Source organism: Balaenoptera ricei, chromosome 20, assembly GCF_028023285.1.
Source record: "Balaenoptera ricei isolate mBalRic1 chromosome 20, mBalRic1.hap2, whole genome shotgun sequence".
In the NCBI taxonomy this organism is placed as follows: Eukaryota; Metazoa; Chordata; class Mammalia; order Artiodactyla; family Balaenopteridae; genus Balaenoptera; species Balaenoptera ricei.
Window position 1 is genome coordinate 21245309 of NC_082658.1, and position 16478 is coordinate 21261786.

At 59.0% G+C, this 16478-nt stretch overlaps 2 protein-coding genes across 5 annotated transcripts; one reads left to right on the top strand and one right to left on the bottom strand.

Annotated features, from left to right (window-relative positions):
- Window positions 1–949: 949 nt before the first annotated feature.
- On the top strand, window positions 950–6014 carry LOC132355495 (tubulin gamma-2 chain). The gene is made up of 11 exons (XM_059907887.1): window positions 950–1219; window positions 1513–1625; window positions 1825–1992; window positions 2301–2369; window positions 2705–2784; window positions 3191–3317; window positions 4332–4418; window positions 4532–4681; window positions 5098–5250; window positions 5334–5495; window positions 5619–6014. The coding sequence occupies exons 1-11, from the start codon at window positions 1171–1173 to the stop codon at window positions 5814–5816; spliced, it is 1356 nt and encodes a 451-aa protein (XP_059763870.1). The 5' UTR covers window positions 950–1170; the 3' UTR covers window positions 5817–6014.
- Window positions 6015–6910: 896 nt separating this feature from the next.
- PLEKHH3 (pleckstrin homology, MyTH4 and FERM domain containing H3) lies at window positions 6911–15684 on the bottom strand. 4 transcript variants are annotated; one of them, XM_059907977.1, is made up of 13 exons: window positions 15065–15684; window positions 13001–13056; window positions 12582–12661; window positions 12292–12483; window positions 12044–12201; window positions 11812–11932; window positions 10719–11025; window positions 9925–10132; window positions 9559–9686; window positions 9125–9257; window positions 8471–8929; window positions 8002–8193; window positions 6911–7293 (listed from the first exon to the last, which is right to left on the bottom strand). In XM_059907977.1, the coding sequence occupies exons 1-13, from the start codon at window positions 15224–15226 to the stop codon at window positions 7120–7122; spliced, it is 2370 nt and encodes a 789-aa protein (XP_059763960.1). In that variant the 5' UTR covers window positions 15227–15684; the 3' UTR covers window positions 6911–7119. The 4 variants fall into 4 exon arrangements, 2 of the variants coding, with proteins under 2 accessions (XP_059763960.1, XP_059763959.1); XM_059907976.1 differs by having other exon boundaries at window positions 9550–9686; XR_009499651.1 differs by having other exon boundaries at window positions 7206–7293; window positions 8496–8929.
- Window positions 15685–16478: the final 794 nt, after the last annotated feature.

Genomic DNA, 16478 nt, shown 5'->3' on the forward strand with positions numbered 1-16478 from the left:
GTGGCAAGACGGGAATAAAGACACAGACCTACTAGAGAATGGACTTGAGGATATGGGGAGGGGGAAGGGTAAGATGTGACAAAGTGAGAGAGTGGCATGGACATATATACACTACCAAATGTAAAATAGATAGCTAGTGGGAAGCAACTGCATAGCACAGGGAGATCAGCTCTGTGCTTTGTGACCACCTAGAGGGGTGGGATAGGGAGGGTGGGAGGGAGGGAGATGCAAGAGGGAAGAGATATGGGAACATATGTATATGTATAACTGATTCACTTTGTTATAAAGCAGAAACTAACACACCATTGTAAAGCAATTATACTCCAATAAAGATGTTTTTTAAAAATGTGGTATATGCATACAACAGAATATTATACAGCCTTAACAAGGAATAAAATTCTGTAACATGGACTAACCTTGATGACATTATGCTAAATGAAATTAGACAGACACAAAAGCACAAAACGGTGTGATTCAACTTATATGAGTTACTTAGTCAAATTCATAGAGACAGAAAGTAGAATGGCGATGGGGGCGGGGTTACTGTTCAAGGGGTACAGTTTCAGCTTGGGAAGGTGACAGTTCTCGAGATGAATGGTGGTGACAGTTGCAGAATGTGTATGTACTTAATCCCACAGAATTGTAGTTAAAAATGGTTAAAATGGTAAATTTTGTTAGGTACATTTAATTTAAAAATAGAAACTTAAAAGAAGAAAATTGGCTTGAATCCAGCTCCTCTATCTAGCCGAGCGGGCATAGCCGCTCACCTACCTGTAAAGCGCGGCTGACTCCAGACACCTGGATCGCCCGCCCCTCCCCTCCCCTCCCCTCCCCTCCCCTCCCCCACACCGAGTCGCTACCCCGCGGCCTGGCAAGTCTCACTACGCAGACGCGGAGCTGGGGTTGGTGGGCAGGAGGGGGCGTGGCCTCACTCTGCGCCTGTGCGGAATTCCAGCTGCAACTGCTGTGGGGGAGAAGATGCCCAGGTTGGGCTCCGCGGCCGCCGGCCGAGGGGAGGCCCGCACTGCACACGCGCAGACTGAGCATCCGCGTCAAAAGCCGAAGAGAGCGCGCGCTCCCCACGTCCTGCGCGTCCGGCTGCCAGGCATTAGTCCCTGCCGTGACTCCCGCTTGGCCCGGACGGGCTGGCGCGCCCTCGTCTGAAAAGCGATGCCCCGGGAGATCATCACCCTGCAACTGGGCCAGTGCGGCAACCAGAGTGAGCGAACGATCGCCGGGCCCAGCCAGTCTCCGGTTCTGCCCCTTCGGGTCCCACCCGAGTGCTTCGCATCCTCCAGCCCCCCCTTTCCCTTCCATGAACCCCCTGCCCTACTGCGCATGATGAACCAAGTCCCGGACCCCAGACCGAGAGCCCTGCCTCCAGCCCCCGGCTGTCACGGCTCCCAGACTCTTGGGCCCACCCTCTGAGTGTGACAGCCTCTGAGCCTCACCCTGGGCTCCTGAGGCCTTACGGCTCTAGCAGATCCAGGCGTCTCTCCTCTCCCCCCCTAGTTGGGTTCGAGTTCTGGAAACAGCTGTGCGCCGAGCATGGTATCAGCCCCGAGGGCATCGTGGAGGAGTTCGCCACCGAAGGCACTGACCGCAAGGACGTCTTTTTCTACCAGGTGCCCCCAGCGACTTAGCCAGGGTTGGCAATGGCCCATGGGGCCTGAAACGAAGGGCTTGGTACTGGGAAACCTGCTGGGCAAAGGAGCCAGGGCGGCTGGCTTGAAGAGGGAGGGCAGGCAGGAGCCAGAGTTGGGAGGACTGGAGGACTGGGTGGGCCCGAGCTTACTGGGCCCGATCCTGGACTCCCCTTGACAGGCAGACGATGAGCACTACATCCCCAGGGCGGTGCTGCTGGACCTGGAGCCGCGGGTGATCCATTCCATCCTCAATTCCCCCTATGCCAAGCTCTACAACCCAGAGAACATCTACCTGTCAGAGCATGGAGGAGGAGCTGGCAACAACTGGGCCAGCGGATTCTCCCAGGTATCCAGGTGGCCATCCCAGAGATTCTTGATGTTCCCTTTCTGGGGCAACGCAGGAACAAGCAGTCTGGGGATTTGCCCACACTGACAATAAATAAGAGACAAGGGGATTACCCTGATAAGAGGGACAGCCAGAGAGAGGTTTATGCAAACTTTGTGCAAACCATTTGCAAAGTAGCATTTCTGGGGGGAGGGCCATAGCCCTCTGTTTGAGGTGGCAGCAGTGTCCGAGAGTAGAATTATTGGTGCTGAAAAGAGATGCTCTCCAGAAACTTCATCCTCATCCTCCCTCCTCATGTCTCTATACAGGGTGAGAAAATCCATGAAGACATCTTTGACATCATAGACCGAGAAGCAGATGGAAGTGACAGCCTAGAGGTGAGGCTGCCCCCCTGGGGGGTGGGGGTGGGGAGGAAGCTGAAAAGTGCTGGGGAAAGGTCAGGAGATAGCCTGATCAGATGTGTGATGGGGGCAATTCAATTCAGAACTCTTCCACTGAGTATCAGATGTGAGATAGGTAAATAAGGTACAGTCCTTGTCCTCAAGGAGATCCTAATCTGGATGGCATCAGTTCCTTCCATCTCAAGGAGCCTCAGTCTGGATGGACATAGAGGAAGCCTTGACACATGAGCGTGTTGGGAGTGGGGAATGACACAAGCCTGAAGCCTCTCCGCCAGATCCCTGGAGACTGCCTCTCCATCCCTCCCTTGCAGGGCTTCGTGCTGTGTCATTCCATCGCTGGGGGCACCGGTTCTGGCCTGGGTTCCTACCTCTTAGAGCGACTGAATGACAGGTAAGCCTGTGTTTGGGGAGAGGGCATTAGCCCTGTTTCCCTGGGTAATGTCTTTCCTTTTTATCGCTTTTTTCTTTCGGGCTGGAAGGCCTACCACTACCACCTTTGAGTCATAGGTAGGAACAGAGCCTGGCCACCCAGGGAACATCTTGGAAGCAGTAACTCCCAGGAGGCGGGTGTGCCTAGGGGGAGAAGGGGACCTACGAGGTTTGATGCTTTAGGCTTATCCTTTTTGGCTTCTGGGCTCTGAAGACTCAGTTCTGCCCTCACCCCTTTTGTATAAGATGTTGGTGGCACTTGGAAAGGAATGGCCCCTGTTATCCCTAGAGAAGATAGAGATGGGCAGTGATGGGAGTCCTTCCAATTTACTATGTCACCTTCCCCTTTCCCTCTTCCTCACCCCCAGGTACCCCAAGAAGCTGGTGCAGACATACTCAGTGTTTCCCAACCAGGATGAAATGAGCGATGTGGTGGTCCAGCCCTACAACTCACTGCTCACGCTCAAGAGGCTGACCCAGAATGCAGACTGTGTGGTGAGCATGCGAGGAGGGAGTGGGGGCTTTGGTCGACCTCCCCAAACCAGAGAGACACCTACACCCTGCCCTTCCCAAGCCCTTGCCCAGAGAACAGAGGACCAACGAAGCCGTACCTGGTGGACCTAATTATGAAATAAGGACCTGACCAAGTTTCTTATAGTCCCTTTAGGCAGCAAGACTCTCAGCAAAGTGAATAACACCCCCCCACCCCACGTGTCTCCACTTAGCCTCTTTTTTTTTTTTTAATTAATTAATTTTATTTTGGGCTGCATTGAGTCTTCATTGCTGCGCACGGGCTTTCTCTAGTTGCATCAAGCGGGGCTACTCTTCGTTGAGGTGTGTGGGCTTCTTATTGTGGTGGCTTCTCTTGTTGCAGAGCACAGGCTCTAGGCGTGCGAGCTTCAGTAGTTGTGGCACGCGGGCTCAGTAGCTGTGGCTTACGGGCTTAGTTGCTCTACGGCATGTGGGATCTTCCTGGACCAGGGCTCGAACCCGTGTTCCCTGCATTGGCAGGCAGATTCTTAACCACTGTGCCACCAGGGAAGCCACGCCACTTAGCCTGTTTAATGCCTACTCATGCTTACATTCTCAGCCCAAGGGTCACTTTCTTAGCAAAACCTTCCCTGACCCCCGAGACAAGGTCAAATTCCTTTGTGCATATTTCAGGCTATAACTGTACTTTGCTGTTGTTTTATATTTAATGTCGGTCTCCCTCCTCTAGACTATAGATGTGGTGAGGGGGAAGACCATGCCTGTTTTACTCTCCATAGTTTCTCTAGGCACCATGCCTGGCACATGTTGGACAATCAAATATTTGTTTAATGCACTGGGTGGTAGAAACGTGTCTCCTGATGCCCCAGAGACAGTACTTGCCCTTTAAATTAGCACACCTACTTCCTAGTTTTGGAGTTCTTCCTAGTTTTGGAGTTTAGAGGGGGACTAAGCAAATTACTTATTTCTCTGCCCCCTTTCTCCTCAAAAAGGTGCCGTGACCCTCTTCTGTCTCCCCAGGTGGTGCTGGACAACACAGCCCTGAACCGGATCGCCACAGACCGCCTGCACATCCAGAACCCATCCTTCTCTCAGATCAACCAGCTGGTGAGCCCTCACTCCTAGACTCTTTTGGATTGGAACCCCGCCTTGCCGGAGTGCCATCTGGGGAAGGGAGGCCTCCCAGGATAAGGCCCTTGACACAGCACCCCTGTCCCCAGGTGTCCACCATCATGTCGGCCAGCACCACCACCCTGCGCTACCCCGGCTACATGAACAACGACCTCATCGGCCTCATCGCCTCGCTCATTCCCACACCACGGCTCCACTTCCTCATGACTGGCTACACACCCCTCACCACGGACCAGTCGGTAAGAGCAGCCCTCAGGCCCAGCAGGCCCTGCCTAGCCTTTCTCTTTTCCCTGCTGCACCCGGAGCTGCCCCGTGCAGCCCCCAGAGGCCCTGCGCTCAGGGACTGGCACAGGCTGGGCGACTTCCTGGCTGACTTGCTCTCCTCTTCCCTCTGCCTGTGGCTCCCCGCAGGGCCCGCGCTGTACGGGGTCTGCTGGTGCTCCTGCACAAGGGCGTGAGCTTGCTGAGCTCGGGAGGACTGAGATCCCCGATCCCACAGCAGAGGCTCAGGGTGGACCTGAATCTAAGGACACTCCCCAGAGAGGCCAAACTACCCCGAGTCTGATGGGGACGTGTGTTGCCTACTGCTCTCTGTCCGTGCGTGTCTCGACTGTGCCCTGAGTGCTGGCCTGCCCTGTGGCCACTCTCCCCTCAGGTGGCCAGCGTGAGGAAGACCACGGTCCTGGACGTCATGAGGAGGCTGCTGCAGCCCAAGAACGTGATGGTGTCCACGGGCCGGGATCGCCAGACCAACCACTGCTACATCGCCATCCTCAACATCATCCAGGGGGAGGTGGACCCTACCCAGGTAGGTGAGGCCCCTTCGTTCTACCCCCAGAGCCCACAGGGGTAGAGGAGAGGCTACCACCACCACTCCTGTGCCCACCTCAGGTCCACAAGAGCCTGCAGAGGATCCGGGAACGGAAGTTGGCCAACTTCATCCCCTGGGGCCCAGCCAGCATCCAGGTGGCCCTGTCCAGGAAGTCGCCCTACCTGCCTTCTGCCCACAGGGTCAGCGGGCTCATGATGGCCAACCACACCAGCATCTCCTCGGTGAGCCTAGCCTCCTGGTCTTCTTTGGCCACTCTCTTCCACTAGCCACCTTCCTCATTCTCCCCCAGATCCATTCCAACCCCTTGTCTTGCACTGGCTCCTGGAGATTTCTATCTCTTGCAGCTCTTTGAAAGTTCCTGCCAGCAGTACGACAAGCTGCGGAAGCGGGAGGCCTTCCTGGAGCAGTTCCGCAAGGAGGACATCTTCAAGGAGAACTTTGACGAGCTGGACAGGTCCAGGGAGGTCGTGCAGGAGCTTATTGACGAGTACCATGCAGCCACGCGGCCAGACTACATCTCCTGGGGCACCCAGGAGCAGTGACTTCCTCCCCACTGCACCCCCTGGACAGTAAGCACAGCCCCCATCATGCCTGGTGCCTCTGGTCCAAATTCCCCTCACCAACAACCTTTCTAGGTTCTTCTCCAGCCCAGGAGTTGGCCCTGCTTCCTCCCTTCCATGCCTGACCCTTGGTATGCTTATTTAGCTCTAATAAAGTAATAAAGCTTCATTGTGAATATAGTCAGGCCTTGGTCTATGAATATGGGGGACGATAAAAGGATCTCCATGGTGCCTCACAGTTCCCAGGCATGTGTTGGTAGGGTGGCCTTTACCTGCTCTAGCTTAGTCCCGGTCTTTGTATGTCCACTGTTTCCATGAGCATCCCTTGCCTAGAACCAAGCTGTTCTACTGGAGCCAGTCCTACTCTCAAGACTACAGAGGATTACTGATGTCTGCCGTCTCCTCAGTGCCTAAGCTCCTGCCCCAGGGTGGGTCAGTATTGCCCATATTGCCCCAGCCTCCTCCACTCAGGGCAGAGGCTGTAGAGGCTACTGAAGGACGGCCTGCAGCATCCTGAGTAGGTCAAGAAAGCCAAGACTATATTCCCAGGCACAAGGCGATTAGATCCTCAAGAATCAATCCAATTCAGCCCAATCTGATGAAAGTAGGGCTGAGCCCATCCTGATAAATTCTTTATCTGTGCCAGAGAAGTTCTTGGGTCTGATCCTGCCCCAAGCTTCTTCTGTTCCAGTCCCAAAGCAGTAGGCACACTAAAGATGGACCCAACCAAGACCCAGAAGCTGGACACCAGGGTAGGACTGGGTAGTGCCAGTCCTGATGACTCACTGTCCTCGGGCCTCAGGGATGCCAAGAGGCCACCCCTATGCCACTCAGTGGAAGAAGGATGAGTAATTGCCAGCTTCCAAAACTGTCCTCTTGCCTGCCCCACCCACCACCCTAGGGCAGCATACCGGCCAGGAGGAGGTTAAATCCAGAAGATCACGGAGGGTGGAGCCCTGTGGTGTTCAGGCTCCCCTCAGTGCTGGTAAAAGCCCAGAGTGTGGGCGTCCCCGGAGGTGGAGCTCTGAGCTCTGGGGCTCCAACTTATCCCACTGACAACACTCCCACAGGAAGGGTTTGTGTAAATAAGGAATTTTTTTGTGTGTCTTCTCTTCTACAAATAAATTAAGAAACAAACTAGAAAATTGTCTGCACCCATTGCAGCCCTTGGGTGTGGGGTGTGCCCTGTCCCTGCAGGGCCAAAAGGGTCCATGGTTCCCTGAAATCGCAGAGCAGTCCAAGTCCAGGATGGAGGCAAGAGGGAGGTCGTGACCTCTTGGCAAGCTCAGTCCTGCAGCTGCCCCAAACAGCCAGACTGTCCCTGGGGCTCGTCCAGGCCCGGGTGCTGGCTGGGAGGGGAGGTGTCTGGCAGGTCTTGGCATGGAGGAGGACTACTGCTGGGCCTCTCAGGGGAGGGGTTGGCCAAGTAGGCATTCACCAGCTGCATGATCTCTTCCACCTAAGGGAGGGCAGAGGTCAGAGTACACAAGGGGCCACTGGGTTCTCCTTTTTCTCATCCTCCACCCAGGCTCCTTCCCAAGGCCTTACATGAGCTGCCCCCTACAATCTTTCCTTCCTCCTCATCGCTCTCCCTCACTCACAATGTGCCAATCACACTTGCTTCTTTCTGCTCCTCTAATATCCTAAGGTTATTCTCAACTCAGGGCCTTTGCACTTGCAAGTTCCTCCACCTGGAATGCTGTGCCCCCAGATCTTCCTTTGGCTAGCTTAAGTGTCACTGTTGTGGCGTATCTTTTCCTGACCGTCCTACCTAATGCTATGGCCCCCTCCAATCACTTCCTGTCTCACTACCCTTTCCTTCATAGCATTTGTCACTGTTTTAAATAGTCTTTGAGGGGACTTCCCTGGCTGTCCAGTGGCTGAGACTCCACACTTCCACTGCAGGGGGCATGGGTTCCATCCCTGGTCAGGGAACTAAGATCCCGCATGCCGCCTGGTGTGGCCAAAAAAATTAGAAAAAAAAAAAAAGTGTTTGATTCCTTGTTTAGTGTCTGATTGCTGGCTCTGATGTAAGCTCCTTGTTTGTCTTTGATCGCTGTTGGATCTCCAGGGTCTAGAGCTGTACCTGGCCCATGCTCAATGCTTAATAAATGTTTCTTGACATCCTTTCCCTTCCTTCCTACTTCTACACCCTCTTCCCACTCACCTGGGGACTCTGCAGGAGGAGCTGGCTCTCTCCCACCCTCAACGCCAGGGTGTGGGGGCCCATTAGTTGGCAGGCGGCCACACGGCCATAGCTGACACTGTGAACGGGCTGTGTCTCACCCGGTCGGGAGAGGGACATGGCCTTGGCTCCCAGGCCCAGGCATAGCTTCTGTGGAGCGCCCCCACCAGGCTCCTGCGGACAGACAGGCAGAGTCAGGGTGGAAGGAGGGAACCCTGCAACATTATTTTTGGTGTGGGGAGATGGCTGTGAGCAAGAAGTTTCCTGGTCCGCCCCTATAATCCACAGCTCCACAGAGGTGAGGGCCCCAGGGCCAGTGACTCCTGGGGTTTGAGATGGGCAGCTGTGCTGGGTGTAGGGAGTGAAGTGACCCACGATGGGGGCCTGTGGCTCTGGGGCAAAGGTGTGGGGCTCGGGCCGCCAGAGTCCCCCTCTCCCTTCTCCCCCTCACCGTGCTCAGCTCCAGAACGTCATACCGAGCAGCGCCGAACCCTGGACACTGCGCCGCCAGAGCCAGGTAGGCAGCCATGGCCTCAGCTCGGCCCATGCCCCGTAGCCGCTTCCAGCCTCCCAGCACAGCAGCCGCCGTGCCGGCGCCACCTCCTCCCTCGCGGGCCACGCTTCCCGCCGGGCGGCCGGCCCCGCCGCGCCGGGCCCGCTCCGCCCGCCTCTTGGCCAGGCCCGGGCTCCAGATTGCCCCGGCCAGCAGGGCGGCGGAGCGGGGAGGCCTGGGCACCGGGCGGGGAGGGTCTTCACGCGGCGGGGCCGGGGTGGGCAGCAAGCGGTCCAGGCGCGGCAGGGGCGCCCGCGGGGAGAAGTCTCGGTGCAGACTCCGCAGGCGCAGCGCCGCCTGGGCGCGCAGCGTGTCGTCGGGCAGGGCCGGCCGGCCGCGCAGCAGCAGAGCGTGAGCCTACGGGGAGGCAGGGGGCGTCAGCGCGGGAGCGGCGGGGTACCGTCGCGAAGACACCTCGGGGTGTGGAACCTGAGGTCTGGGTTCGAGCACCGCCTCCCCAGGGGTTGCCATAACGGCGAAATGCGATGGCCCAGAAAGGGAGGGGTTCAGGCTCGCGGGTCTTCGCTGGGCGTGAATACCGGAGATCCTCACCTGCTCAAAGAGGAAGGGCAGTTCGTGACCGTCTGGGGACAGCCCCTCAGGGTGCAGTGGTCCGTGAAGACGCAGACACAGTCTCCAGCTGGAGTCCGGCGGATCCTCCAGCCCGGCTTCCTCCGCCGCCAAGCTGCAGAATAAAGAAGGCCGCGATGCTTCCGGGAAGCAGGGGCCCCCAAGGCGCGGGCCCAGGGGAAAGAGGCGGGGCCAGATGTTTGGGGCGGGGCCCGGGCGGAATGAACAGAGCAGGCGAGCCTTGAAGCCTGACTGCAAACCGCCGGCGGACAAGAATCCGTCTGTGAACCAGTGAAATTTACTGTTCCGGGCAAGTGGCAGGCGCTCGGTAAACGTTTGCTTAGGGATTGACCGAAGCCGAGAGGCGAATGGGCTAACGGAGAGCAGGGCTGGGGCTGGACATTTACTTCTCAAACCTGGTGAGCACGTCGGCCACGAGAGTCCCCCCGGCCAGGGCTCGCTCCTGGGCCCCTCGCTGCTCGTACAGCGCGAATGCATTGCGGCTCCGGGTCAAGCCCAGCCGCCCCACCAGCTCTCGAGCAACCTGGAGGGGTGAGAACATAAGAGGAAAGTCAGACCCAGACCGCGCAGGGGTCTTGCCAGTACTTCTGGAGGGGTCTAACTGGAGGGGTCTTTCAGGTCTCTTAGTCCCGCCACATACAGCCTTTACCCAACTGATGACTCTCAGACTCGGGCAAACCTAGGGCCCAGGCACCAGGAGAGCCAGGCATGGGAAGCTGGGAGGAAGGTTGAGGTTTCAGGGGTTTTCTCTGTGGTCTTACGTCTCCCGCCGTGGTGTGGGAGTCTATGGCCACAGGGCAGGCACCAGCCCCCGGACAGTGCACGGTGCACAACAACTCCTGCCGTCGGCTCAGCGCGGAAATCTCTGCCAGCGAGGGCACCAGCTCCCGGCCGCGCGTCCGGCCCAGCGCTTTTCGTATGAAGCGCGCGTATTCCGCCAGTTCCGAGTCCGGGAGCGCCTGCTCAGTCCTGGGTTAGGGAGAACTGGAGAGTCAGTGCTCCGAGGGCTTTCCTTCACCTCCTCCCTATTGCCTTCTTACTTTATAGTTTATTTTGCCTCGCCGATTCCCTCCCCTCCAACTCTAAGTTCCTTGAAGGCAGCGCGGCCAGATCTTCTGAATCTACCCCGATGCTCTGTATGGAGCAGAATTACTTTCTAAGGCCCCTGGCAGCTTTCTCTTTACTGCCCCCTCCCACTTCCCAGAGTTTCCATGATCCTCCTTCGGGTTGAAATCCAAACTCCAGCCGCATTCCTCTTTCCAACCTAAAAGCCCTGGCGCTGGACTGCATCAGCTCCGAGAAAAACAGCCTTTTAATAATTCCGCTGCCCAAAGTGGGGAGCCTTTTTGTAATTCCTCCGCTCGCAAGTGGTGTATGATCTTGTAATTCCCACAAAGGCACTATGCATATTAGCAGAGCCCTGACCTTGGAGCAAGTCCCTTCCCTTGTCTGGATCCAAGTTCTCCATCTGCCAAACCCTTTGGAAAGACCTGCCATTCTTTCCCAGCCCCTTAGCTCCCTTGCCTTGGCCTTACCCCCACGCCTCCCCTCTCACCTCTCCAGATGCCCCAGGAGGTGCCCCCGTACAGGTCCGCCAGGCCGGAAGGTACAGCTCATGCAAGTGAGGAGCTGCCAGTACCGCAGGGCCGCAGGGTCTTGGGTAGCTGGAGGCCCGGGGGGGCCTGCGGGGCCCGAGGTCTGCTTAGCCAGCTGCAGGAAGAGCTCGTCTCGGAGCGCAGGCAGGTCCCGGCAGGTCTGGAGCACACCCTGCATCAGGGGCCCGGGGCGCCGCGCCCCCTCCAGGGCCTGCAGTGCCAGGAACAGCCGCACCGCCTCCTCGCGCAAGGGAGCGTAGCCCGGACCTGCGGGACGGCGGGGGCGGAGGGACGGTTTGGAGAGGGGACACAGAGCTGGGCCCTGGGAGGCAGGCGTGAACCAGGGGAAGGTCAGAGGGAGTGTAAGGGGACAGGGGTGGCAAGGAGGGGAGAGTGCGAAGGACAGGAAGAGTGAAGGGAAAGCAATCGTCCCCACAGAGCCAAATTCAACCCCTGCCACCCGGGAATCTCCCCCTCCAGATCCCCTAAGGCTGCACTTTGAGTTAGTAACTTGGAGGGATGGACTATAAGGACACAGGGTCAACCTTCAGATTCTGTAATTGGGTACTGACAGCTATCACCATGGGCCAGAAAACAGGTTGGACCGCGAGTCAGAAAACCAGGGTTCTTCTCCCAGCTCCCCTTTATCCTCTAGCTTGAGGACCTGGGCCTGTCACTATTCCCTTTTGGGGAGAAGTATAACTAGATGAGGTCAGCACATTCTCCCAAGGTGGTGGCTTTCCCACCACTTGTAAAGGCAGTATGCCATGGTGTTGAGAGTATAATGAAAGAACAAAATAGAAGGTGTAAAAACTCATGAAGGAACATCAGTAGTCAGAATGAGATCCAGAGAAGGTGGTCAAAGGGAGCCTTTACTTTCTGTGCTGGCTTTCCTCCCCCTCTACCTTGGGTATCAGTCTGCTCAGCTTCTGGTTTCATCTTCATCCTTTGAAAAATGAGGGGCTGGGTAGGCCCCCTGAGGACTCCTAGATCCCTATCAGGTGAGGCATTCAGATTCCCCATCCAAGGGTCTTGGGCCATGGCACCACTCACCTGGGGCACTGACTCCGTAGGGCAGGGGCAGAAGTGGGGCATACAGGGCCCCACTAGTGTGCCTCAGAATTGGGTTCCGTCTGTAAATAAGGGCCACAGCTTCCGGGTCCCCACAACTCTCCTAGAGGCCATGGAAATGATCAAAGTGATGGAGAAGGGGGCTCACCATGAACCCAGAAAGTTTATGGGGCCACCACCCTCCTCTTTCTCCATGGAGTTCCCTCCCTCGCACCTGAATGTCCCTGAGCAGCAGCTGGGTGGGGGTCTCCAGCGGCGCCTTGGAGGCTATCACTTCGCGCAGCGCCACCCCCCAGCGCTCTGCCTCAGCCTGGCGGGGCGAGCAGAGCCGGACGCTATGCTTCCGGCCAGACACGGTCACTGACCACAGACCTGGGGGAAAGAGAGGCCGCGGAGGTCAATCAATCAGGGCTGGCTGGGGCAGCTACCTAGGGAGGTAGGAGAATCCCCATGAGGTCTCACCGGTCTCCTTGGGCCTGCGCTCAGGGCCGGTCACCGAGCACAGGCTGGTGAGCACGAGGCTCCCCAGGCGCCGCGCCCCCTTCCCGCTGCTGCTGAACTGGTCCAAGGAGTCCCGGGTGAGCACGAACCAGGCTCGGCGCGGGGGCAACCAGGGCCGCGCCCCTCCTCCGCGGGGCTCGCGGTACAGCCAACCTGCGGGGAGAAGGAGGGAAAGGGGATCAGCAGGAGAAGACATTATCCCGTGGAGGGTTGGGATTGGGGCCTCTAGAGCGCATGAGGTGGATCCCCACCTTTCACGACGACGTCTGGGTCGTCTTCTGACAGCCCCTTCTCCGGGATGAGGCTCCGTGTCTCCTCCCAGCTTTGCAGCCTGGGCAAGAGGGGAGCGAGGGTTGGGCAAGCCTGCCGGTCCTGCACCCCGCCTCCAGGAGGCTCCTCTCTAAGGGCTCCCCAGACCGCGAGGGGTGCCTACTCCCCGGGCTGGGCACCCCTCCCCCAGGCTGTGGGAACCGCTGGGCCGTTCTGACCTCGCACCAGAAATAGCCCGGACCCCCCCCCTTCCTCCCCGCGCCCCCAGCCGGACCGCCCCCCGGGACCCCGGCCAAACCACAGCGTCCGGCGTTAAGGCCTTTCCCTTATTGCACAACCGCGGGAGGGAAGACGGTGAAGATGGGGGTCCCAGACCATGCGACGTAGGGGCTGAGTTCACCTGTCTGAGACTGGCCCGCTCCTCACAGGCTGAGTCAGCGTCACATCCAGGGGGCCCTGGGGAAACAGGCAGGGTGGCCCTCAGGCTAAGAACCCTCCTCCCAGGATGCCAGTGGCTTCTGGCCCAGGACAGCGCTGCTCAGGGGATTGGGGAATCAAGGAGTGGGATGGTGACTGTGACTGCGACCGAGCGAGCTGAAGCCACTGGGCTCGCCCCTTCCACCAGTCTCTACAGAACAGCCCAAGCTAAGAAACCAAGACTCTCGCCTGGTCTCTGTGATTCTTTAAAGAGGCAATCAAGTGTTGGGGTAGAGTAGAAAAAGCACTGGGCAGAGAGTCAGGAGACCTGGGTTCTAATACCAGCTCAACCGCTAACTCGGATCTACAAACTTGCTGAGGAACCCTGGCAAGCCCCTTCGAGTCTTTGGGCCTTAGGTTTCCAATCTGTGAAGAGGGAGAGGTGGATGAAGTCCTTTCTTGCTCTGGCAGTCGAAGTCACCCCCTCCTCCTCATTTTCCCTTCATTGGCTGGCGGGCGTTCAGGCTGGCAGGCTGGCAGGCAGGCGGTAGGCACGGAGGTGAACGAAGGGAAGAGGGACCCTTTCGGTATAGGGCTTTCTCCAAGAGCTTCTTATACCCTCCCACAGGGACCTCTGAAACTCAGTAGGAAGTAAAGACCCTGTCCTTTTGCTGGGGCTCAGGCCAGGCTGAAGAATACTCTCCATGGGAGGTACAGTCCAGGATTTTGCCCTCCCTCTACCACCCCCTGTGCCCTGGAACTTCTACTGTAGACTGGGGTCTAAGAAAGGCCTAAAACCCAACCGGGAGCCAGGTCAGGCGGGAACTGTGCCATAGTCCCATTGCATCCAGGCAGCTAAAGTCAGGAGGGGGAGGTGGGGGAAGGGGGCCAGGGACACCTGTCCCCAAGCTCCGAGGAGGGGGGTGGTGGTGGAGGTGGAGCTTGAGGGAGGCAATGGCAGTGGTTCACAAAGCTGACCCTGCTCAGGCTGGAACCTTGGGGACGCCTGGGTCCTGTGCCTTCGGGAGGCGCAGATCCTCTTATCTTCTGGAGGGTCTGAGAGGGGCTCTCGGCCACACCACCATAAGGGCAGGTGCTGACCCCTCTCTTAGACCAACTCCCCTAATCGCAGTCCCCTGATTCCCTCCCTCCCCGCCCCCCCTCTATATTTATCCGCCCTCCGCCTCCGCCAGGTGCTGGCGCCGGCCCCAGCGGCGCAGCCCGCCCCACCCGGGCACTGAGCCACCGGGCCTGCTGGGGACCCCTGAGCGGGGGAAGGGAGCCTGACCCAGGCCACAGCACACGCGAGTCTGGTTGCCCGGAGTTTGCTTGCTGGCGTGCAGGGGCATCAGAGAGGGGACGTCAGGGGATGATGGTCTCCCACACCAATAGAGCCTCAGTTTCGCCACGGGGAGGTTCGACAAAACCCGGGAGCCGAGTGTCCCTCACCATTCCCTCAGGGATTCCCCAGGAGCCTCACCAGGGAGGCCCTGAGTGTCAGGGTAATGATGAGGGGCCCTCGGAGAGTTGTGGCCCCCAGCTCCCTCTCCATGGGGTCCCCGCCACGGACCCCAGTCTGAGGATGCCTGCTTCCCCTTGCCCAGGTCCCTGCGGCGGGAACTCCCGCATCTGGCCCCAGCGCTCAGCGCTCCAGAATTGGAAGCGGAGCGGACCCAGGTGTCCGAGCCGCCCAGCCGGCCTCGCCACATTCCTCGGCGCTGGCGGAGGCGGAAGGAGACGGGATGGGACGCGGGCCCAGCGGGGAAGGGAGAGGCTGGGCCAGGTCGGGCCAGGCGTGACGCCTCCCCTGCCTCAGGGCCCCCAGCAGGTGGACAGCGCCCAGCGTGCTGCGCGAGGCCCACAGGCACATCCCGAGGCGGGCTGCTGCTTGAGCTCTCGGGGGCTTCTGGCCCCCAGGCAAAAACGTCTCCCGTGCCCCCAGTCCACAAGAGCACGGCGTTTGGCTGGAGTCTGGAGCAGGATCAGGCGTGACGGCCGGTTGTAGTGAGAGGGATTGAGACAAGGCTTCAAACCCCCCGGGACTTACCCTCCCGCCGCCCGCTGGACTCGGGGTCCGTAGCTCAAAGGTCTCCTCGTCCTCGTCTTCGTCCCCGTCCCCGCTAAGCTCGCCGTCCCCGTAGTCCCGGTGCAGAAGAGTAAAGCCTCGACGGCAGCAGAGGAGCCACCACAATCCCCCGGGGAGAGGCATCCGGGCGAGCAGCCGGGGGATGGGGGTGCGGGCAGCCGGGGCCGAGCTGCAGGGGGTCGGAGAAACTGGCGGAGTTCCGACCCGGGCGGGGGGAAAGATGAGGAGGGAGGAGGGAAAGGCAGAGGGGGACTGGGAGGAGGCGGTGTCTGGCTCTGGGGTGCAAGGGGTCGCTAGCTAGAGCCTGCGGGGGGCTCAGAGTCTGGGCCCCCGGAGGGGGAGGGGGGAAGCGGGGGTGGGGGAGGAGGGAGCAATGTCCGGAGCTGGGAAGTAGTGTCCGTTGTAGTGTCCAGCCCTGTGGGGGGCAGTGTCCGGTGCAGTGTCCGAGGTGGGCAGTTGTCCAAGCTCCAGGGAGGGTCGTGTCCGGTAGGGCGTCCGGTGGCCGGGGCCCGGGCCGAGCGCGCTGCGCTCCCTGCAGCCCCGGGACTGGCGCGCTAGGGGCGCGAGCACAGTGCCGGGACCCCGCCTCCCCAACCCCCTCCCCTTCGGCCCCCCCCTTCTTTCTCTCCTCCCTTCTTTACAGGGCTGTGTCCAGTTTTCGTCACAGCCTCCTTTGTCCAATCCCTGTGCCTGGCGCCGGGCGCGGCCACCAATCAAGCTACTGAAACCGCGGCGGGTTGCATCATGTGTCCCTGGCTTGGTGACAGCGGGGAGGGGCAGGGGAATAAGGAGGGAGGGGGCAATGCGATGTTAGCCACGCCCCCGCTTCGGAGGTCGGACACGGACTGCTAGGGACGTCACGGAAGCCCGCCTTCAGGCTCTTGTTTTAACTCTTGGCTCACCAACCAACAAATTAAAAGCACTCGAGCAGGAGCTTTGGAGAACAAAGTGCCCATAGCGCATAGAGGAAGGCTCCGACTGCTGCCCTCTGCACCCCTGTCTCGTCTCAGGGTTCCAGAGAAAGGAAAGAGCCTTAGCTACCTGCGCCAAGCACAGCCCTAGAGGTAGCCCTCCGCCCCTGGATGAAGGAGTCCAGTTCCGCGATCTGAGTCACCTCCTTTTGAGGTGAAGAAGCTGAGGCAGAGACTCTGGGAGAGTGCAGACCAAGGCCGGAAATAAAATCTAATGTAGAGCGCACAGCTCACTGAACTCCAGTTGGGAGAGTGACTTCGGATTCTAGGGAATTCCGTGGTCTTCGAATGGAGTGGAGGCTTCTCAGGGTGACTATCCTGCGGTTCTGTGTAGGAAGAGGTTAACCAAGGCTCTAAGAGGACGGGGCGGGGCCAGAGGAGGGGCGGGGCCAGGGCGACCGCGG

Excerpts from the sequence above, each read along its gene's own strand:
- PLEKHH3 (XM_059907976.1), bottom strand. The coding sequence starts at position 15,226 with ATGCCTCTCCCCGGGGGATTGTGGTGGCTCCTCTGCTGCCGTCGAGGC. Across the intron at positions 9,687-9,924 it reads CCCACACCACGGCGGGAGAC|GTTGCTCGAGAGCTGGTGGG; the intron begins GTAAGACCACAG and ends TCACCCCTCCAG. Across the intron at positions 9,258-9,549 it reads GTGCTCACCAGGTTTGAGAA|CTTGGCGGCGGAGGAAGCCG; the intron begins GTAAATGTCCAG and ends TTTATTCTGCAG.
- LOC132355495 (XM_059907887.1), top strand. The coding sequence starts at position 1,171 with ATGCCCCGGGAGATCATCACCCTGCAACTGGGCCAGTGCGGCAACCAG. Across the intron at positions 1,626-1,824 it reads AGGACGTCTTTTTCTACCAG|GCAGACGATGAGCACTACAT; the intron begins GTGCCCCCAGCG and ends TCCCCTTGACAG. Across the intron at positions 4,682-5,097 it reads CCCTCACCACGGACCAGTCG|GTGGCCAGCGTGAGGAAGAC; the intron begins GTAAGAGCAGCC and ends CTCTCCCCTCAG.